A 23,455-nucleotide genomic window follows, 5' to 3' on the forward strand; every position below is an offset into this window, starting at 1 on the left:
AAGAAATCTCAAACTGCGATTTCTTAAATGCAATCTCAATTTTAGAAATCGCAACATGGTTGCGATTCCTAAAATTGCGAAATGCATGATGCATTCCAAATTAGTGAATTGCATTCGCAAACGGCCGAAAATTGCGATCCGCACCGTTTGCGAATGCAATTCTGTTTGATGCATCTAGGCAATAGTTCTTCTTTTAAAGGTCGACAAAAACTGTCCACCGCAAACAAAATATTCGCGCTTAGTAAAAAAATTTGGATGAGCAGGCAGTCGCTACGATTCAGTGAGAGGGTGGTACCCCAAGACCACATCTTCTGCTTTGTGAATCAGTTACTGCATCCTTTTTATGTGTTGGTAACTGATCAAGGTTTTAATCGCAGACGTGGTTGCATGCGATTGATACGTAATTCTGCAAATTGCAATTAGAACACTCCTTTCACGCCTTTCTAAGTGCAATTATCTATGGATCTGTAAACTTGTTTTGTGAGAGGAAATGCGTTTCTGACTCTCAAATGTGTTTGATACATTGCAAAAAATAAATCGGTGAATGCAAACCTTTGATTTTGTGAATTGCAGAGTTTGCAAACATAAAATGGCTCTGAATATCTGGCACCTAGTAAGTAAAAGAAAAAAAGGGTAAAAAGCAGTTCCAACGGGTCATATAGCAGCCCAGCAGAGCAGTTTAAAACCGCTAAAGAACCCATACTTTAGACAGAGGAAAGAAGCTGCGAGTAAGTTACTTTTAAATATTTATACATCCGATGAGCAGTGCTGCTGGTTCATGATACTACTGCTCTACATGCCTACGAAAAAACTGAGGTGGGGTGGTGTGGTGAGCACAATAACGATGGATTAAACCCAGATCTGTGACTGGGGTGAATGTTTTGCCAATGTGCAACATTCCATCCATCACCTTGTATGTTTTGCTGTTCGCCCTATGTGGGAAGGGTATGCCCAGACGTGGGTCCCGTGCTCACTACGCCACTGGAGTCAAGCTATCCTGGCTGATGAAGGCTGATAGCCAGAAACCGGTCCTAGGATGCTTGATTCCGGTCCAGGGAAGACATTGCTTGGCAGTTCGGGCTGGACTGTTCCCATGAGGCACAGGGTCAAGACTGATTTGCATATGGCCATGTCTGAACTGGGGTAATGTGGTGGGCAAAATAACGATGGATGAAACCCAGATCTGTGTCTGGGGTTGAATGTTTTGCCAATGTGCAACATTCCGTCCATCACCTTGTCTATTTTGCTGCTACGAAAAAAACTGAGGCACGGGCCCGTTATTGTTTTTAATAAATTCTTGACGGGAGAGCAAGAGCTAAATGGGAGACTGACTTACCTTGTCAGCTCCCGCAGAGGCCTGGATTGGAGACCACCAGGGAGCTGCCTGGAGCTGAAGTAGGCGGTCTCCAGATCTCCCAGCCTACATAATATTTCGATCGTGTGTGAGGAAGGGGCGGGGCATTGAGCCCCTTACTGTATAGATCATTGTGGAGGGACCTGTAAGGGGGTGGGATGTTGTAAAGGGACATTGCTTCGTGCCAAGTCCCTCCTAACTCCCCCCCCCCCCCAAAAAAAAAGTATTTCAGACTACCGCTAATGTCCTGAGAAGGTTGCAAAACCTTCAAAGAACACCAGCTTTGCAGAGCCGCCTCATAGGAACTGGAAGCTTACTCTGCAGGGCTGCCAGCACATTTGGTCTTTTACTGTATGATATCTGTTCTTAACTGGGAGACCGTGCGAGGGGCGCTAATACTGTGTGCCACACTCTGGAACCCTAAGATTTTTGAGTTTCCTAGAAGCAGGGAGTGGGATCTTCCTCAGGCCTAGTTCATCTGGGAGACCTTCAAAGTGTAAAAGGATTGGTATGGAGAGTCCTGTATTCCTAAACCCGGAGATAGGTCTATGACTGAGTTATCAACTTTCTCCTGCAGTGGCCTTCCATAAAATAAAAAAGAATATTGTCTACTGTGAGACTGTCTTCTAAGAGACATAACTTTGTTGCATGGAGTACACGTCTTTCTTTTGGTCTGTTGTGTCATGGCAGCCTCTCTTGGCAATACAATTCCCAGTGCTTTGGTAGTACTAATGATTTTCAAAAGAGTTAATGTTGTGCTTTATTCATGTTCTTTACTTGGTACTGGTTGTTCAGTGTGTTTGAATGTTTGGGGCCATAGTTTCTGGATATGCATGTTTATCATCATTCTGTTTGTGGAGGGACTAACAAATGATGGTTGCTATTTTGTGAATTCTGTTCATGCGCTTTCTAAGTAATGGACGACTTTCTTTATTTTTGGTGTGTTTGCAGATTTCTATGACACGTCGTAGTTCATTTAGAAATGTTCTTGTCCAGTAGCATGTTCTTAATGCTTAGTGTGCATTTTCTTGAGCATGTATGTAATGGATGTATTTGCCTTGTAATGGATGTATTTGCCTATCGTACTGTCCATTGAGCATTTCGTAAGTGTTTACTCTGGGCACATATATACCGAGTTGAGTGAATATGTATTTGGGTTTTTTCATGAGTGGGTTGCACAGTAGTTCCCAGGAATATATATATATATATATATATATATATATGTAACTCAATGTGTGTGTTTGTCTTTGGTATGTAACTATTTAGCAGTAGTTTTACTTGGTGTCATTTGATACAAAGCACAGACATGTGACCCATATTGTGCATTTCTTAGGTTGTGTTTGTGTACAACTTAAGATAACTGTGACGTTTGCTTTTGGTGTATATATGTTTTGGGATAATTTGTTCCACCAGTAACTTGAAGGTTGGCATGTGGAGTCCACATTTTGGGGAAGTGCATGGCCACAATGTTTGTGTTTGATGTGGGCATGACGTAGAGGTCGTGCGCCACAAATCTTTTTCTTTTTTCTTTTTTTTGTGATCGGTTTCCAGATGATGGGGAAGCTGTAGGAAGTCATCGGCAGGCTCTTCTCTGTAACCCCAAGTCACATATCCAGTTTATGGTCTTGTGCTGAAGTATGGATTGCTTGAGTCACAGACTGGCTTGTGGAGCCACATGTGGCATACTTTAGTTGAGTGTCTATATCAAGGTGTGTGTAGTGGGTAGAGGAACTGGTTGTATGAATCCCACCTTGTGTAAGTTTGAGTCATAGGCTGGCTATGGGTTGCATGTTTCAGATCATGACTGTGTGTAGGTTGTGCGTAGACTGAGGTCAAATGCTTTTTTGTTTTTTTGCCTTGATATATGGTTTGTTTTTGCATGGCTTTGTTAACCAAAGTATGTATATTTTGTAATCTGCTTTACCCCAGTCACCTGTGATTGTTCTAGACTTTTTTTCTTTGAGGTCCGAAACAAAAATTATATAAAATGGTGTCCGTTTAAGGTGTAGGCAAGATATCTGAGTTGCATGATTCATACCATGCATTGTTTTCTGATGTTTCTGTATGTTTAATATTATGGTGAGGCTGTGTGAGGTTGCATCTCCTTGACCGTGGATCATTTTGTATGTGAGGTCTGGTCATTGGTGTAAAAAGCACTCCCTGCCCATGCAAGTAAGAGCAGGGGGGCCAGGTGGGGGGAGGGGGGTGGTCGATGGACAATGTCAAGCGAAAATTTAATAAATTCTTATTTTCCCTCGTCGTCCGTTGAAATCCTCCCCACCCAGCCCCACCGCTCTTACTTACATGGGCCGGGGCTGGTAAAAAGGGGTGTATGATGTATCTTTCCATTGCATGTGATTTAATGTGAAATATATGTACAGAGAAGATTCCGCCAGTCCGATGAGTGTGCTTATGTGTTTGGGGTAAGCTGAGAATAACTTCTAGAACCTACATCTATCATGCTTGTTCATCATAACAGTATTGTATAACAGTCTTTTTGTTGTATAGAGCTATGTGGGCTCGGACAAAATGTGTAAGGTATGCATTTTCACAAGATCATTTTCAAGACATTTTAAATAATTGTAGAATACTTTGTATTGTAAATTAGGAACAGGAGTAAATATGGGCCCTTTTCTGACTTAAGAGACTAATATGCTTGTATTTCTCCTTTGTAATTTGGCCCATAATTAACAAGTAGAATGCAGCTTAAAACTAGGCTGGTTCTCAAGGCTTCAGTTATTCAAAACGCATTACTTTTAGTATTACCTTCCTCCCACGAAAACATGGACTTAATTGAGTATGATGGACTGCGCTTGAGGACAAGACCCAAAGATAAACAATGGTAACATTGGAGCGACACGGTGTGGTTAAGTTAATTAGTGGACTAACTCCATATACCCGCTGCCACATTGGCTGTCCCACCTACCTCTAGAAGTGGAAGTAATGGATACCCTATATACTGTAATCCAGAAGGCTCATAAATTGATACACACAGCTTCGTTACCAGTGCTTCCCATTTGGGCATTTAGTAAAAGACGTGTATAATACATATAAATTGTATATGTAGCCTAATATTTATTACTAGTACAGAGAGTTATTGGTCCTTAGTACTTCATCAAGGGCAGTTTCAGACAAAGTGTCTATATTTATTCAGCGACAAGGCCATAAGTGTTCATCTATGCTCATTTGCAAGAGTTTCTTTGTTCCTCTTCTATTAATCCTAATATGCATCCTCCATCAAAATGAGGCTCACTGGGACATATAAACAGTTTGTAATGGGTAGTTCTACCATAAACTTGGATATGAGATGTGCACAGTGAGTGATTTAATGTGAACTGTGAGCTATCAGGATGAATATACGACGTTACATCGCGGTGTTTACAGCACGATGCCTTTACAGTACAAGTCGTTACAACGACTTGCGCTGGACTGTGGAATAGTATGATTTACTATTCCAACTCCAGCCTACGTACAGTAGAGCAGGTGTTGGAATAGTAAATCATACTATTCCTTAGGTTAGAGCGCCACCCAACGCTAGTCATTGTAATGACTTACGTTGTAATACCCTCTTTGTAAAGGTATTGCGGTGTAAACAATGCAATATAAACGATGTTTCCCATCAGGACACTTGTTGTTCCGCCCCCTGTCATAGCCATATGGTTTCTTGCTCTGTTTGAGAATAGGTATTATAATGACATTCTCACTGTTTGCCATTTATGTCTTCCTTTTCAAAACATACATGACTCCATCTTTGATTTACATGTGCTTGGTGAAGAACAGCCACTATTTCAGAAAGTCTTCATATGAGAAAAGTGCACATTCTAAGTCCACCACGGTATTTAAATGAAGCTGAATTTAAATCTGGCCCTCAAATATTGAATTCAGGAAACACACAACAGTAGATATTGAACAAGGTCTTCGCTCCAAACAAGGTTTCTCAAACCGTTGGTCAGACCGGCAGAGAAATCCACAGAAGGCTGACCTACTTAGTTACATTGGAAAGAATTTATAGCATGGTCACACGCTTGTTGAGCTTGTGTTGCTGATGGGGAAATGCTGTCGAGACAATGACAACTTTGGGCTAATTTGTCTCTTGCCATCTATAAATAAACACAATTTCTTCCCACGTTTGTTTCACGGTGGAGCAGACCAGAAAACGGATAAGCAGGAAAGTGTTCATGAACCAGTTTCAGAAAGTGAGTATTCATATACTCTGAAACTATATACTAATACCACTCACCATCACTAATTCCATATATTTAGCTTGGTAGCTAATCTTCCTAGTTATAACAAAGCTCTGACCTCTGTCCTACTATCTGCTACAAACATGCTAGTATAATCTTTTCTTATCTAACTGTTCTGTAGCGTTTGTACATCTGTTGCTTGCCAGATAAACTATGGATCTATTCAAAGTATTATTGAGAGCTGGTATTGGACAGATATTGGAATGCCTAAAACAATTCATAATTTGTTTCATTTATAAAAAATGACCATTTATAGACAATTGTGCTTGAAATGTAATCTTGAGCTTACATACTGTATTTCGTCTTAATCACGAGCCTGCCTATCATCCCTTCCAGACTAACACATATTGCAATTTTCTTTAATTAAATACTGTGGTTGACACTCGTGATTTGATGAACATATAAGGGACATATCCTGTTTTCTTTGCTCTGATCTAATTGAGGTTTATGAAAACCGTGACTTGAATATCAAGTTTGAAACTTTCCAGAATGTCCATTCACCTATGGTTTCTAGTATCCAAAGGGTTTTGTAGAATTGTAATACAACTGTCTCTAAGTGATCCAAAAATATTGCCCTGAAGACCCAACAGTTGAAATATATAGGTCTCAAAACACATGTTGGAATTTACCTGTATATGGAAGCTTGAGATTACATTTTAAGCAAAATTGCCAATACACAGCGTTTTGTACTAAATTCTACCAAAACGAATTGCAAGGTACCTGAATGTGTCATTTCTTTCTATAATAATTTAATTAAAAATATTAGAGTTGGGCATAGTACCATTCAGTGTACACCTTGTGCCTGTCTAATAAGAGAGCGATCATCCCAAACAGTTCAGCACTTGAACTGCTTAAACCTGTATGTTTTAGTGCTACTAACCTATTATCAATTTACATTTGTGCAACTGACTACTCATCTGTGCTCATACTTCCTAACTTTGGACATTCAGGCTGTTGCTGTTTTTGCTTAATTTAAGTCTGAGACATTAGTTGTTAATGTTAACTAGACTTGTATAGCGCAACAGCTGCCTCAGCGAAGAGGCGTACTGGCACTGAAAGCAGTGTGACATAGAGGCTAAGAACGTGGCATCACGGCGCAAAAGTAGTGAACATCGCGGTTAAGAACTAGGCAAATTGATTCCCTACACAACATGAAATGACAAACTAGTAGAAAAGAGAAACGAGTAGATAGGTGCTCCTATGGTAGTCCTAGAGGCTAGTAGTTAATGGATTTATTTATTTTTCTTATACACATTAAAATACTTTGTTTAATGAGTGAGCCTGTATAGAATAACTCTGATTACTGAACTCTTAGTGCCAAAAGTTCCTCTCTGCACCTGATCTGTCCCAAGATGTCTTCTGCCTGTGGTTTATGTCTAGGACTACACATCGTATTTGCTATGTGCAATCAAGCATATTTTTATACTTTTACCCTGTCAACGCATGATTAGGAGGATTTTCTTCTCTGACCATAAATCCAGTCTTTTTACAGAGTTGAGATATCCTGGTCTTTCAAAAGGACTTTGCTACTGATTTACAAGGTTTCTTGAAGTGGCAATCAGGCGCCATTGTCTTACGTAATCAACCCAAAGCCTCTATGTGGGTCGTTCTCATATTCATTGCCTATTCCAATAACTTAACAGCTGTCGGGCAGATATCAAGCAATATTTGTATCTATTAGTAACTCTTTAAAAAATGCAAGCAGAAAGACTTACAACTTCCAAATTGGATAAATGTGAAGCTTGGTTTCTGTGCTGATGATGTATGCACAGCCCAATAACCTTTTTAGGAGACTTTGACAGGTTCACATTTTTGTTTAAAAACATGGTGAAACTTTAAAAGAGAAAACAAATCCTAGGGATAACCCTTAAACCAGCTCTTAGATCTCATATGCTACGAGGAAAATATTACTACTGTATTCTGCCTTACAACATTTGAGTAAACTGTTATATACTTACATAGAAAAGGAGCTTAGATAGCTTAGATGCCTCACATCTAAATTTAAATTTATCGTTGCTCACTTCAATTATGTATAGCTTATATTAAGGAACAAATGAAAGACTGTTATTGATATTTGTGTCACAATTAATGCTTTTGATCATCCGTTATGGGAATTGTATACTAGTTGGAAACTGTGTTGTAGTTATGTTTTAAGTCATTTTGCATGGCCTTTTGCATGACAAAAACTGTATTCTAAGCTATGGTTAGAGCAATTTTTCCTTTAGACTGTATCACTTCATATTCACCTTGGTTATTCAGCATCTATAGAGATAGAATACAAGATAGTGTTAATTCTTGGAACACTGCATGCAGTATAACCCCTTATGAAGCCCTCATTCAGAACATCGGGTTCAAAATCGGTTATATTCAGCTCTGCAATAAGAACACAATCTAAGGAGTTTAGTTCTTCACAACATTAGAGCAAGAAAACAACTATTTTGGTAGAAACTGATCTGCATCCATAGCCAAGTTTCCAGAGACAGGAAGTAGAGGGTTTAATGACTGTCTGCCCACCCTTTCCCCACCACACTCAGGTCAAGTGCATCCTCGAGGGAGTTCTGGAAAGACAGGTGGCCCTGTTGCAAAGTCAGCTGACTGTCACAGTTCTTCTCTTACTTGAGCGAAACTCTGTTGGTACCGCACTCTCGTGTGCTATCGGCTCTTATAGGGTTGTCACCCACCTTGCATCTGTCATACGCACTCCAAGGTCTGTCTCAGGAGGTGGTGGGAAAAGAAAGCTTATTTGGGGTAGGGTCAATGGCAAGGGGGCAGGTATGTTTGGTTTGTTTTCAATGAGAGGAGCTGTTGAGAGCTGAGGAGGGTAGGAGGATCCCAGGAGGTAAAGAAGTAGAGTTATGAACGACAGATTGATTGATAGTATTCTTAGTGGTTTTGTAGAGCGCACTCTAACCCCAAAGGATGTCCTGCCACTTAAACTTAACAGAAGGAATATTATCTGGGGAAACCAAGCATTGGCAAAGTCAGTAAGCCTCATCTCTGAAACCGATTGAATTTACTAATGCTTCTTTGCTACGGCTAGGCTAACATGTTTTTTGTTTTTTATGTACCCCTGTGTGGTGGCCATATTTGAATGCATTTTTTTATTGCTGTAACAAAATACACTGATAGACAATGGCAGTGTTGCCGCAATATTTGATTGCAATTTGTTAGTTTTATCAAAATGCTTTATCAAAACACATTCAGAAGTATGTTTGACGAATCCATATGTGTTAATGCACTGTCCTCGCTTCCTGGTGTAATAATACCACACTGTTCAATATTTTTTCGAGAGGACCCATTGTTTGCAGCTTAGTGAACAGCAGAACTCTTTTTAGCATCTTAAAAACACACTTAATCAACATACAAAATAATGAAGTATTATTTTCATAATGCAGTGGATGTCAAATCTGGCACATTCAAAGATGGCTGCCATGTATATGTGCCCATCTGTAGATGTCCTCTTTAAATACATTTTGTTAATGCATTTAAAAAATACATTAAAATATGTCCTTTGGACATGCGTGCACACTCCTGGGCAGGCATCATGAAATCATTTAAGAACGGTTTTAAGATTGCCGCCCATCACAGCAGCAGAGCCTCGAAGTCTGAGGAGATTTGGGGGGCAAGCTGCTGTTGCTGGGTGTAATAGAGTGGATGGGGTCGGGGTTTCCGAAGGAGCAGAGAGAGAGAGAGAGAGTTAAAAGGAGGTTTTTATATGCACTACAATGTATAGTCTGAAGTAAGCAGTGGAAGGATACATCACCCACTGAGAACACTGTCAGGCTGATAAGCACTTGGGTGGGACAAACACAGAAAAAGGAAAAAGAACCATTGAATCGGTTGCAGATAAATGAGATGGATAACAAAGCCATCCACTCTTGTGCTGGAGGTGTGGAGGGTTTACCTAAGCCCATTCTAAGTATAGGTAAAGTATTGGAAACATTTGGCCTACTAAAGAGTCTGTAGCTGAGACGTAGGAAGAAAATAAAAATATCTTTACTAATTTGTGAAACTATAAAAAGATTCTGTTCAGAGAGTAAAACTGAAAGTTGATTCTTGTATTTGGGTGCCAAAAGTAAGATGGAATGCCCAACCATCCTGTAATGGAGAATCTTTGCACTAAAAATAAAAAAAAAATTCCAGATTGAAAGTGTCTATAGGCGTGCAATCATTATTGGGGCCCAGTCATGAAATATGGTGTGTGAGAGCAACATAGTGCCTTAAAGAGAGACCCTTGTGACTTAGGAGGCCTCCGTTGGTAGGCTAGATGAAAGGAAATAGAAGAATGGTGAGAGAGTCAAAATCATCTGCGTTCTGCTTAAACTGGTCTGAAAATAATGCTAGACTGGAGAAGAGTTTTAAGACAATAAATGGACAGTAAAATAGATGACCTTTCAAAAAGAATGAATGCTGTGGAAATGGTCAGAGGAGACTTTGGAAGCCTATAAACGGGTTTGTATTGTCATAAGCAAAGCCAAACATTTTAATGGCATTTTATAAGTGGGAGCAGGCCCAACATTGAATACCCTCCAAATTGAAAACCACAGGGCTGTGGAACCTCCCACAATCATGACGGCCCTTTTCTTAGAGTTGAGTTTTAGGCAGTTTTATTTAATCCAGGAAGGCAGGCTTGCAAATTAGTTTGTCCTGCCTGAATGTTGCCTTAAAGGCTCAGCCGGGTCGGAGTATGACCTTCATAGGACATGCATATACATCCAAGAGAGTGTTAAATGGGTATGTGGGCTTGACATAGATCTTAAACAAGGTGGGAATTAATGATGAACACTGAGAGACCACAGGAAAATGACCTGAAATGGGAATGAAAAGGAGAAAGGTGGACTGCCAGGTAATGGTGAATAAGAAATGAGGTTAACTATTCCCTCCTCCTGAGCTAGAGTACAAGTGCACCATGCCCAGCATGAACATTTAGATTAGGGACTTTTCTATATCCAAAGTACCCACCTGTGTAAGGAAGGTCAGAGGTGTGATTTTCATGCTAGGAATTACCGCAGAGCCCAAGGCCATCCTGTCCATTGTATGAACAGGCCTTTTTTTTAATTTTTAGAACCGTACAGTAAAAACGAGAAAATATCATGGTCTTACCATGCAATAACTCAACTCTACATGTCGTGCATGATTGATTCATTCCCCACAAACCTACAGTTCTGACCCATTTCCCTTTTTATATGTCACAAAAGCATTTGCTTTATTTATACTAAATGGCCATTAAAGCCAGACCACAGAAATGGATGTGGGGTTTCACTGTATGTTTCTGTGTATATTTTGGCATGTCTAAAATGAGACCCTAGCTGGCTTGCAGTGGAGAGCTGTACAGTGGAAATCCCCAGTAGGGGTACATAGATGGATACACGGTCTTATTTTTAATCCAGTTTCCATGTCCACTCACCTCTGGCACTGCATAGTGTTTACACAAATCAGAACTCTATTGTGCATTGGACATTTGAAATTGTTGATCCATCTTGAAATTAATATGTGCAACTCTAATTTCTGGATTACCCAATTTTATTGTGGTACTTTTGATGGCATTACCTGTACCACATTCAATATGTTTGGATTTCCTCAGACACCATAATATTTCTAAAAAAACCCAAAAAACTCTTTAAATGAATCCTTTCATTTTTCTAATTTCAAACTTGATAGTAATTTGGTGTTACATTGAAATATCATCATCATCATCATCATCAAATAAGCTTTATTCGATAGCAAGTATAATAAAAGCATTTCAGAGTCATATAAAAGATTATAAAATTAACGTTTCATATAGTAAAAACAAGTTTAAACCCTTGTTATACCTTCCACTCTAAAATTAGGCTTCATATCTTAGTCGATATTCGACCATTGGATTTAAAAATTACAGGTTAGCTAAAACACATGTCCCACACAAAACAACAATTAATCTCCAGTGCTTCACAAATCATTCCTATGTAAAACTTAACTTTCAAATCCCCAAATTAGATGGTATTTATTTGGACATTCTTCCTTGATTGTGCTTTTATACGTATAATCCACGCACATCCCAGGTACTTGGCAACACCACATACTAGTGCGGACCTAGTTGAGTCAGTTTTCAGGATTCGTAGAGCATCAAGGTGGTTTCTAGTGCCCAATAGAGTACATATAGGCTTGAGCCATTTGGCCCTTGCTTGCTTGTAAGCTGGGCAAGCAAAGAATAAATGGGCTACAGTTTCTTGCTGTGCATTGCAGCAAGGGCAGTTAGCTAAGATGGACGTTGTTGAGTCCCATTTTGCCAGTGTGGTGTTTAGCATAAGGGATCCAAATGTAAACTGCATATATAGTGCCCTGTCTCTAGGTATCCTGATAAGATCTAGATAAGGTTCGAGGGATCCAACTAGTTTATGTTGGAGTAACTAGTCAGATATCTGCCAAGCCTTGGGTTATGTAGGGCCTGGTGGTTAACCCAGTTCAATAGATCTTTTTTAGCTCACTCTTAGCCGGGGGGACCTGCTTGGCCCAAGCTTCGGCTTAGCCCAGCTTGGTCAGTAAGTCCTTCAGATCTCTAAGCCACTTAACCTTTTGTTGATATCCAGGGTGATGAGCTCAGAAAGACCCGTTGCATAGCTATGGAGTTCTGGGGTGCGTCTTATAATCCCTGTTCAAGTTTGCACTCTGCTGCTTCTGAATCTGATATAATCATGGTTTAAGTTTACGTTCTGGAAAAACTCCAACAAACATATTCAGGCTACTAGTGGGCTTTGTTTTCTGTGGATATTTGTGGTCAACAGATCAATACATATTAACTGATGATGCGGAGTTACAGACCTTCCCAATTCATCACTTGAATAAAGTCCTCATGCATTCCTGACTGTATTTGGTGCTTTTTGAAATTTAAATACTATTATTTAGGTCCCACAGGGCCATCTTATCCAGACAGTCGGTTTTCAGATCCTGAAAAACTCAAACGACTGAGCAAGTCCGTGCCCGACTTTCTGCATGATGAGGTAAGTTGTACATTTTAAATTGTAAGACAATGCTCTATACATGTTTCCTTATTCCTTGGTGTTTTTACATGAGCACCCACAATGTACAAGTTAAGGGCTATAGTAGTAGCATTTGGTTTACAATTGCATTTTGATGGTATTCAGCTCATTTTTGCTGTGGTCACTCATCCAGGTCCCTATGAACATGTCTTTAGGATTATGAAGGCAAGCAATTAAAATGCTGTGAAAAAACATGAAGTCTATGAATTACACTGGCTTTTAATGTTTGTGACAAAAAAAATACAGTCCACTAAATAAGTCCAATCTTTCTGTATAGTGTATCACACACACCAAACTGGCCTTTTCAGACTGCTTCTTAAGCTCTTGGCCCTCAGTTTTCTGTGCAGTATTTTTGGTATGACTCTTTTTTTTTTTTTTTTTGCACAAAGGTATTAGCAAGATACAGTAAAAAACATGTATGTAACTTCGCAAACAGGTTACCTAAACTAAAGAGTTACCATATTGTCACTGCATGCTCTCCATATTTACACTACCAATGCTGTTGCTCTCCTGTATCTGTCTCAGGTCTTCGTCAATGGGTGTATCTGTGTTATACTCATTAATTCTGCTAGGAAGTTGGTTCAGGATTTATTACTTAAAAAATAGAATTCTTATTATAAAGGCTTATTTATACATGCCTTCTTGTTTAGGAGTTGATTTGATATGGCTCAGAATACCGTCTAGGTTTTAAGATGCCAGAGTTAGTGTTGCGATATTAAAAACTTCCATGATGTATAAGACAGATATGAAGTGGAATATTCAAAAGTTAAAATATTGCTTGAGAAAGAAAAGGAAAAAACATCTCCCTGATGGCTTTTAGATAATTTCCAATGTTAGCTAACTTCTATTCATGACAATCATAAGACTTTAAAAGCTGCCCAGTATACAAACTGTATGCATGCATACATTAACCAAGGTGAATATCAAAATGCATCTGTGTCTATCATTATAAAAACCATTACCAAACACTTATGGTTAACTTATTAAACAAACACATTCTTTTTTTGTTTTATGGAAAAAAGAAAGCACAATAAATTAAAATGGACACAAAGGTGTTCACGTATAAAAATGCATAAGCACAATTCACATTTGCAGTATTACAGTATTACAACACAGTTGCCACATAAAATAATAAAGACCACGACTAATTTAAACAAATTCATGTTTCACACAGAAAAAGATTAAAGGATGGTTAGTAAACATTTAAGCTAGATTTTTGAAGGATAACTTGTTCTCTTGATAGCAATAAAATGAACTGCTGAATCCACTCTTCTTGAGTCATTTTGTTACTGGATTTTCTCAGATTTAGAATTACATTGTTTTTACAGTCCTCAACAATGTATTGTATAACCAGTTCTGATCAGCATAATAAACTCCCAAAAAATCTGGAGACCATTACAGGAATTGATCCGAAACATCTTCAGTCTTGAAAATGCCACTCCAGAGATCTTGTACTCGTGTCATATTTCACATTAGACATCCAAAGTTGCCTGGTTCCTTATTTCCCAGTGTAAATCGGTTCATATTAAGGATAGTTTGACCATCTTGGCAGGGGAGCAGTGAATCTAAAAAACTGTTTTTTAATTGAGACAGACTCAGATTCGAACAGACTGAATGACTTAATGCTTCCTGTGCCTTGGGATATTCTTTTTTCATACTTGTGGTACACACTTTAAACTATTCTCCTAGATCCTAGTATCTTTATCGTGTTTGTTCAGATAACTGGTATTTAAACCTAAGAGATTCAAAAGTAATTATAGTGTTTGCAGTCCAAACATTATCTGTCTGCTGTTCTAATACACTTTCATGTTCATGATTTTGATCTCCCAGTTACCTCAAAGAGATTATTCTTCACCTCAACACCCTCAACCCATTTACTTCATATTTTAATTGTGTATGTGTTGAAGGTGTAACCATCATATACATATTTTCCTAGTAAGAAGCTACCCTATGGAATTCCAACCAATTTTGTATCAGCCAGGTCTTTCATCGTCTGGACAGCTAGATAACCAAGGGAAAGCTTTTTGGCATTTTTGAGTGACAGTAAAACACATTCTTCTCATTCTACACACTTTGGGAAAGTATTGAGACATTTTCATTAGGAAGTGTCTTTAGTTACTGTAAAATACTAATTTTAACAATCTTATTTTCTCCACTACTAAGATGCAGATGTTCCATACACATATTCCTTTGTACCATCTTCAAGTATTAATTTCAAACCGGTGGATATGTATGCACATCTCTGTGTGCATCAATTCCAAACCTTTAAGACTGTTTTTAGTCCAATGAAGTTTGAGACATGCGAACCTATTTTTAAGCTCATTCTAGTAACAGTGGTTACCCATTTGCAAGTGTAACAAAGTGTGTTGTAAAAACAAAAAAGGACTGCAGTGTCCATCACAGTCTGACTTTAGACTGAAGTGTAGCATACACAAAGCCAGGCTCTGTGGTATTCAGACCACAAGACAGTCATAAGAGCCCAATTATTACCAAATGGCTCCAAAGTGTTACCCCTCTTTCTCTATATAGAGGAGCAACAATTGACTTGATCACAAATAATGTTAATTTCTTATACGCAACTTCTGGGTTTGTTGGTATAAGTGGTGTGATAGCCATTCATCATTACGTAGGGGACATCAAAGTATACGTGATGGCAGCATCATCAAACCAGGTAGGAGGCCTCTTTCCTCAAAGAGTGGGGAGAGGATAAAAAACTACTTTCGCTGATTATCCTAAAAATACTTCTGAGCTGATTTTGAAAGATATCTAGAAAACCTAAACCATGGGGAAGGAATGCCCTCTTTCCTTGCTCACATAAGGGCAACTAGACAGGGGGGGGAGAAAGAGGGCAAGGAGCCCCAAAACTGGCCACTATTCTACTTTCTACCCAGGGTATCAAAAGATATTGGAGTAGATGCCTCACTCACTGATTGTGACATGCTTCGTCAACGGTGCCTATCCACACCCTGGTAGGGAGGTACCACCAGGGCGGACTCAGCCAAAAATTCATTTTTGGGGAGTTCTTAGATAAAACCATATCGGACAATGCAGGGATCCAGAAGGAAAATATTAGTGAGGGTTTTCTGTAAAAATACCTCGCAGTATACCCCAAGGGAAATTCTTTTTTGGTAGGGTACTGAGGATATGGATAAAAAGATATAGCACAAGGTTATAGTTGAAAATCTACTCCTCAATTGACATTGGTTTTTAGGGTGCCAACATTCTTTGGCCTGCGCAATGAGGTCTAACAGATCTGGGACCTTCTTCAGGGATAGATGCATGTCCCTGCATGAAGAACTACACATTCATTCTCTGTGCAAACATGAGGCATAAGGCTCTCATCTGATACTATACTCAATCTGTGGATAATACCTACTGAAAAAACTATACACATAGTATCAGAGACACAGTTCTAAATAAGTGTCCCTACATCTGTAGTAAATATAGTGGTCTCTCTTCGAGATAAAGGGTCTGCTGCATCCCACTGAAGATGTACGACTTTCATTCTGTAAACTCTACCTGTTTTTTTGGTGAGTTAAGTGATGTGAAAGTCATTTCTAATTTACCTGCACACACCTCACAAAATTCTGTGATAAACATTTTCTTAAGTAAGGGGCGTTAATTCAGATTTGAGATATCAAATTGAGTTCCTTAAAGTTCAAGAAGGATCTCACAAGTTTGCAGGACTTTTACTAATCTCCTTACTTCATCCCATGGTCTGATTTTTGTTCTGTAATATTCTCTTCAATGCAACATTATCACTGTTGGATTCCTGTTTTTTGCTATTAAAGTCGATAACAACAGTTTTGCATTTGTTCCCTGTGCAGGCTCAAAAACCGTCATACACGCTCTCATTACCTTTTGTCTTGTTTATGCCAACGCTATCTATTTGGTACTTCCTGCCTACTTGTTGAGGTTACAGCTGGTCCACACCGAGGCTGTATGGCTATTGTTAAAAGCTCCTATGCAGACTCTTATTCGCCCTTATCTAAAGAAACCTCATTGGGTGCCAATCGAGGAGAGAATTCTGTATAAAGGTTTAACGCTTGCCTACGAGCATTCTACCAGATGGACCCTAGGTATCGTTCTGCAAGAATTGCCCATTAGCTACCTATTAGAACTCTCTGCTCTTCTGGTGCTGGGTTGGCCACAGCACCAAGCATAAGGAGAAAGAAATGATGTGGTCCGTCCTTCTCCGATCTTGCGACCTGGAATGTCCTCCCGCTAGACTTGTGGGCGCTAAGGGACAAAAATCACTTTAGACACCACCTCAAAACCTGGCTCTTCCTAACAGCTTATCAGTAATTCAGATGTATAGGAACTGTGTACATAGTCCTAGCTCCAAGACACTCTTAAGTAGCATGATCGTTATAAATCTTTGATTGTTTACTTGGATACTTAAAGTATTCATCCCATTACTGTGCCATAAATGAGGCTAATGGTGGCACAACTACCTACATAGATAAATGTTATGTTTAGGTAAAATAAATCTTGATGAACGTGGGAGGAAAGTATAGGCTGAAATCTGATATGGCAAAACACTATAAGGCCACTCTCTAACTTGTTACACTTGTCTTACATTATAGCATCACCTAGGTCTCCAGATATCTGCAGCTTGTTTCCTTAACAAGCCACTTACAATGTGCTGCTTTTGTTACTGTGTGTGACCTCACATTTTATATCCTCAACATACAGCATGTGTCTTTGTGTAATGTTTTGTAGAGTGATGGCAGAGAGACAGATTCAGCATCAGAAGGCAGTTTTCAGCTTGGCAGACACAAGAAGACCCCCAGCTCTCTAACCAATCTTAGTGGCTCCTCTGGCATGGCATCCTTGTCCTCTGTATGTAAACCAATGTTTTGTTTCTTAACACACTGCTTTAACTAATCCATTCATTGCGGCGTTTGTCTGTTTCTAAAGTAATGTCTAACCCTGCATTTTGTTGTCAACAGGTGGATGGGGATTTGTGTTGCACCAAAACCTTGTTTCTTAACAGCATGCCCACCATAAATGGGTTGAGCACATTGTGGTGATCACTTTGATGTATTATTGAGTGTTAAGTCTAACTTTCTGACTTGCATGAGAGTTGCTCTTTATTATGCAAAAGTATTAGTTGAACCTTAACACCACAATTTAAATAAAAACATGTTGGTGGCAAATTCTGATTCTGAATAATAGATGATTCAAGCACTGAATGCTACTGTGTGCTTAAGACTTTTCTTTTTAACTGTCCGATTATCCAGGCAAAGTCAAAACTTTTTACTGTGGTGGTGTCAAGTAAAGGAAAAACTGCAACAAAATGGCTTTGCTAGACGAGCTTGAACAGGATACTTGAGAGGACTACTTTTTTGGGGTTTGTTTCTTCAGAGCTGGAGTTTGCCGGTGGGTGCAGAATCCTCACTTTGCCTCAAATGGAAAACTAAGCAATGTATTTCTGGAGAATTTGTATAAAGCTAGCCAAGTATGGTGATAATTGACAGCAGAGAAGTGAAGATTTTAGTGCGTTTGACGTAAGAGATTTTAAGTGTGAAGATCTCAAGAGAAGTGAGTGACGGGGGGTTAGACAGAGATTATGTTTCCTTTTTAATAGCAAACAGGCAGTTCCGTCTGTGTTTGCTGGTGATTGTACCTTTTACTTCCCAGGCAATGTTGCAGAAGTGCGTACCAAAACTGTGAAGCAATCTTAAAATGTGCCTGAGCCTCAAGTTGGTGTATCCCAGGAATTCAAGATTTGCAGGTTAAATTCTGTATGATTAAGACAAGAAATCAATTGTTCAAGACTCCTGTCACCATGCCATGCTGCACCTAGAGTACCTTTCAAAGTACATTTTGATAAACTTGGGATGTAATGAAAAGAAGTAGTGTGTCCTCGCCCGGCCTCTGTCTGCTGGGAGAAATTTTAAGTCCAGTGCTAAGGGATAGACCTCTCGCTCTTAAAAAAAAAAAAAAAAAAAAAAAAACGTAAAAAAAACGTAAAAAAAATAATTGGCATTTTTTCTAACATCCTGGATCATAATGGTAGAAAAGGGTAGAAGGATTGAAGGTCGGCTCCGTCGCGCCACTAAGAAGCCCTTACGCCTTCAAAAGTTATTTGCAGGCAGACCGGTTTGCTTTTTCCTTACACAGCAGTTTGGGCAAGATCCTGTCATTCAGAAAGCTGAGTGGCATTAGAATATCACATTTTCCTCTCTTATATTTGTAAGTCTCACAACTAATCTGGGAAAGTTGATTGAGGCAAACTTAGCAGTTTTTGTTTTAGATTTGTGGTTCACTGATATTCTTGAACATTTGAAAATTAAGCTGAAAGCCTTTGTTTAAAAGAATCAATGTAAAACATGTGCAGAAACTAGAAGGTGCCTATTTGTTACCAGAGTATATACTAATGAAAAACCTAGTTATCCCAGGTATATATATACACATTTACTGAAATACTGTGACTCACCAATAAGTGTACTAGAACTAGATAGTACAAGAGTTAGTAAATGAACTTGAGGTGAGAGACTTGTAAAATCAATTTAATACAAAACAAGAAGAGATGATGTAATTTGTAGATGCAAGCTGCCTGGGTGCTATGAGGGAATACAGACTACAGAGACCAGCTTACTGCATTAGAGTCTACATACTGTAGGATCCATAATTGTGCAGAGTATTGTGTGGTGAGAAAATGCACATAGCGTATCATTCCTCAGTACTGCTATCTTAATGTTGATCAGTGGTAAGTACTTTATCAAGTGTCACATTATTGTAGTGTACATGTGCTTATAATGCTCATTTTATGATACTCTAAAAAATATGATCAGACCACTAGAGATTGCAGAACAAGAAACATCAGCGTTCTCTAGTACCTGGAGTTTTTCAATCACAACAGATCCAATGTTAATGGCTCACCCACTGATATGAATAACACCACCAGAGATCATCATAAGAAGCACAAACCTGAGTTTACAAAATTTTGAAGAAAGCCCCATAATCAAGGCTGAGTGAAGTGTCTTTCCCCTAGTGAGAGACTTAAATGCCCACTGTTTTTAAAGCTAAATTTCCTGATGTACAAATAGAAGCGGCCTTTTAATTATGCTGATTTTCCAACCTTCTACATTCTTCATTGCTCACTTGAGCAAATTTGCCTCTAAGTTGATGTTTAATTTGGAGATTGACACTGCTTGACCATGTGCAGGATGGTTGCTGGATCGCCAGTGGATAGTCCACGATTATTGGTGTCCTGGATTGCCTTGACATAGATTCCAATAAAGTGCCTGCCTTGGTTTTACATCCCTGAATATTATTTCTGTAGCATCATATGTCCAGAATCTCTATTCCCAAAACAACTCTGTTGCTGTTTAATTAGTATCCACTCACCCTAATTACTGTTGTCACATGTTTGCATGCAGTAAGTGGCGTCGATCAGCTCCTATTCTTGTGTCTGTATTGTCCGTTCTGGAAGTGATGTCTTTGTGCCTATATAGGCACCACCCGGGTGCACTGACGTTTGTTCCTTTCTCACCACGCCAGCCAGTGCTGAGCCGGAGAAGCGATGTTTTTGTTAACTTTTTTTAGGTTTATCTCCTGGTGTGTAGAGGATATCCTTGCGCAAGTTGGGTTTTTAAGCCCTTCGGCACCTGTCACCGGCCAATGTCCGCGACAGACCCGCACCTCGTCTGCCTTTGGTGTTTGGAGCGTGATAACACCAAGGTGTGCTCTGAAGGCCTTGAGAGAGTAGTCCCTAAAGCTGCTTGTGACCTGGCATGCGAATCCATGGCGGCCGAGATCCCGGTAGAGGAGAATGTCTCAGGATGGTTCATGGAGCCTGAAATCCTCTCTGACCCATTTGAAGTCGTTGGGACATTCAGGTAGAAGGTATAAGAAGAATAGCAAGAAGCCAAAGCATTCTTCAACTTCTCCTTGTTCGTTGGCTGAAGAGACGAGGGTGCCTCAGCATTTTAGGCCTCATTCCCCAGAATGTGCACCTGGCCGACTCAGCACTTTGCCGAATTTCCAAAGGACGGAGCAACCCCTGCCTAGCTAAAGAGTTCTATGAGGCCATGCACCCTTATTTTTGGGTGGTCCGACCCCGTCGACAAGCCTTTGAACCCAACCGGGTCAGAACAGACCTCCTCTGGTGGGGCCCCCAAGGATCCATTCCTGGTTTTGGACCAATGCCGTTTGAGCCATCTTGACCTACCCCGGCGCCGGTCCCACCACCGATGCTCCCGGTGCTGCCTGTGCCACCATCCCCATTGTCATCCTGTACTCCGACATGGAGCTGGCAGGGCGTCGCCCAATTCTGGCAGCAGGAGCTCTCCCTCCTAAATGGGAGCCTGAGCCTTATTGTCATGGGCTAGGCCTCTGGAAACACTGGGAGGGGTCACTGGACCCTTTAGAATATCAGCCCTATTCAGAACAGAGTGTGGACTGGTGTGAGGCCAGCGGGCTGGATACGTCTCCAGATGCTGGTTTGCTTTCTTCCCCTTACATGAACCAATGCTCCTGTCAGACCTATATCAATTTCTTTTCTGGTTTATCACTTCTTCTTGTTTGTTTTTCTTTCTGCAATATTTGCCTTTGATACACATTTGCTTCTGACACACATAAGCACCCGCTCTATTAGCTTGGTGAAGGTCTCTGATATGTTGTGGGTCTAAGAAATTTTCTTATCGAAGCACCTACAGAATAAACCCTTCATGTGCCAAAAGTGTCCTTAGTTAACATTACCTCTTTGTGTAAAGTAGTCCCGTTACATGTACATATTACTACAGTGTTTGTGTATTTACCCACAGAATTCCCCCCCTCCACTCACCTGTAATTAATCAATAAGAGTGGTCCTGATGAAGGTGGAAGCTAATCATTCCCACCGAAACGTACGTTAACCAGACTGCTGGGAACCCCTAAAGGACAACACCAAAGCATACTAAAATTGTGATTTGCTCAGTACGTTATTCCTGTCACCAGTGTATGCAAGTCAATTATTGAGGGTTCCCCTTGTATTCCTTTCTGTGAGACTGTATTGATTGTGAGAGTGTGGTATGAAAGGTGAGATTGCTTGATGTGATGCTAGTTGATCGGGGGTTATGTGCTTGTAATTTTAGGATTAACACCCGTGTCTTTTTTCATGTATTTTTACCTGTAAATAATATTCGTTGTACATGTCAACCATGTTAGACAACTAGTTCATTGTTAATTATGATTTTACCTACACTTTTACGAATAGATATGTGAACAACTATTAAAATCAAAAAGAAAAAGATGAATAAAACTAATATAATTTTTCACATTTAAGTATGGCAAGATAGATTTTTTTGTGTAACAGCCCAATTCGAGCCTTGTGTTGGCCACCAGAGAAATTGATATAGGTCTGACAGGAGTATTGGTTCATGTAATTTTTCCTTGGTTCTTCCCCCCAAGCTCCTGGACCTGAAAAGTATGTTTAGGGGGGTAACTTTCTTCAAGGATTGCTTTCTTCCCCTACCAGGACTACAGAGGAGGGCGTTTCTTACGCAAAGGTGGTGCATAGGGCAGCTAAAGTCCTTAACCTTCAGCTCCCAACCGTGGCAGTCAAGACTAATCTCTTGACTGAGGTTGGAACCCTTACTCCCATTCAATGACATACAGTTGGGCACCTGGTCAAACCCAACACTGGGTCCTGTGAATAGGATGATTGTCCACCTCCATTGCTCCGCACAGAGGGATCCAAACTTCCTTACGCAGCACCCTACTCCTGAGAGCTTGGTGGCCCAGGCCTCCACCTCCCATCGCACTTTCCCTACAACTCCCCCGGATAGGGAATCCAAGAGGCTGGACTCATTTGGGAAGATGTCTTCTGCCAGCCTGGCATTGTGGTCTGTACACTCTTTTGGGCTTTTATTCTCACACTTTGTGGGATACGGGTGCCCATGTGCTACCAAAGGTCCTGTAGGAGGCTCTGGCTGTACTCTCGAAAGGAGAAATGTGGCAAAGTTAATTAGTTGCTGCAGGCTAAATACAACCAACTCGCTAGGTAGAACGGTTTCCACGATAGTGGCCATGAGGCACAATGCCTGGCTGAGGATGACTGGCTTTTTGGGGGATGTCCAAGCTTCCCTTACAGACATGCCCTTCGATAGCGCCCGTCTCTTCAGAGACTAGGCAGATTAAGTACTCGAGCGCGATAAGGAATCTCGTACTACGGCCAGGTCCTTGGGCTTCTCTGTTGCCCCTCATCCCCCGCCCATCTGCTTTTCGCTCCTGTCATGGCATCGGAAGGGGCTTCCAGTCGCACCAATTACCACCCAGCCACCACGCAGTGCAGGCTCCCCGGCCTCTGTATAGCCGAGGGCACGGTACACACACCTCGTGGGTCAGGTGGCCAGCAGTCTGGTCAGTCCACCACCACAACTGCAACACCCTCCAAACCCTCCTAGTCTGCCCCTCCCCCACCATGGGCACCCAGTTGGCTGCAGAATTCACCATCCCCTGCCCCACTGGCAGTCCATAACATCATACAGGTGGGTTTTGCAGATTGTCGAAAGGGGCTACTCCCTCCCCTTCGAGACTTCCTCTCCCCATTCCACCCTCTCACGATCGGCTGATGGAGGATCATCTGTCCCTTCATCCCAGGCTGTCGTCTCCCACCTACAGACTATGGTGAACCTACTTCACTCGCTGAGGTTCACTATCGATGTGCCGAAGTCACACCTGACTCCCTCCCAGAAGCTCATTTTTATCAACGCTGTTCTGGACACAGTGCAGTTTCAGGCTTATGCTCGAGAACGGCAAGTCCAGGATATTCAGGTTATGATACCAATATTTCAGCCTCGATCCTGGGTTTTGGTGAGACTGACTGAGGTTGCTGGGCCTTATTGCCT

General features: G+C 40.5%; 1 protein-coding gene across 18 annotated transcripts in view; it reads left to right on the plus strand.

Annotated features, from left to right (window-relative positions):
- Positions 1–23,455, plus strand: part of SYTL2 (synaptotagmin like 2) — a 398,207-nt gene that overhangs the window by 298,707 nt on the left and 76,045 nt on the right. For 10 of the 18 annotated variants that reach the window (XM_078658474.1, XM_078658456.1, XM_078658457.1 and 7 more), the window contains 3 exons: positions 5,503–5,550; positions 12,484–12,578; positions 17,340–17,459. In XM_078658474.1, coding sequence (XP_078514600.1) covers positions 5,503–5,550; positions 12,484–12,578; positions 17,340–17,459 — 263 coding nt within the window. Of the gene's footprint in view, positions 1–5,502; positions 5,551–12,483; positions 12,579–17,339; positions 17,460–17,892; positions 18,000–23,455 lie in introns of those variants that run through there. The other 8 variants (XM_078658466.1, XM_078658460.1, XM_078658462.1 and 5 more) reach the window with 3 other exon arrangements.

This window comes from Lissotriton helveticus, chromosome 8 (genome assembly GCF_964261635.1).
Source record: "Lissotriton helveticus chromosome 8, aLisHel1.1, whole genome shotgun sequence".
Taxonomy (NCBI): domain Eukaryota; kingdom Metazoa; phylum Chordata; class Amphibia; order Caudata; family Salamandridae; genus Lissotriton; species Lissotriton helveticus.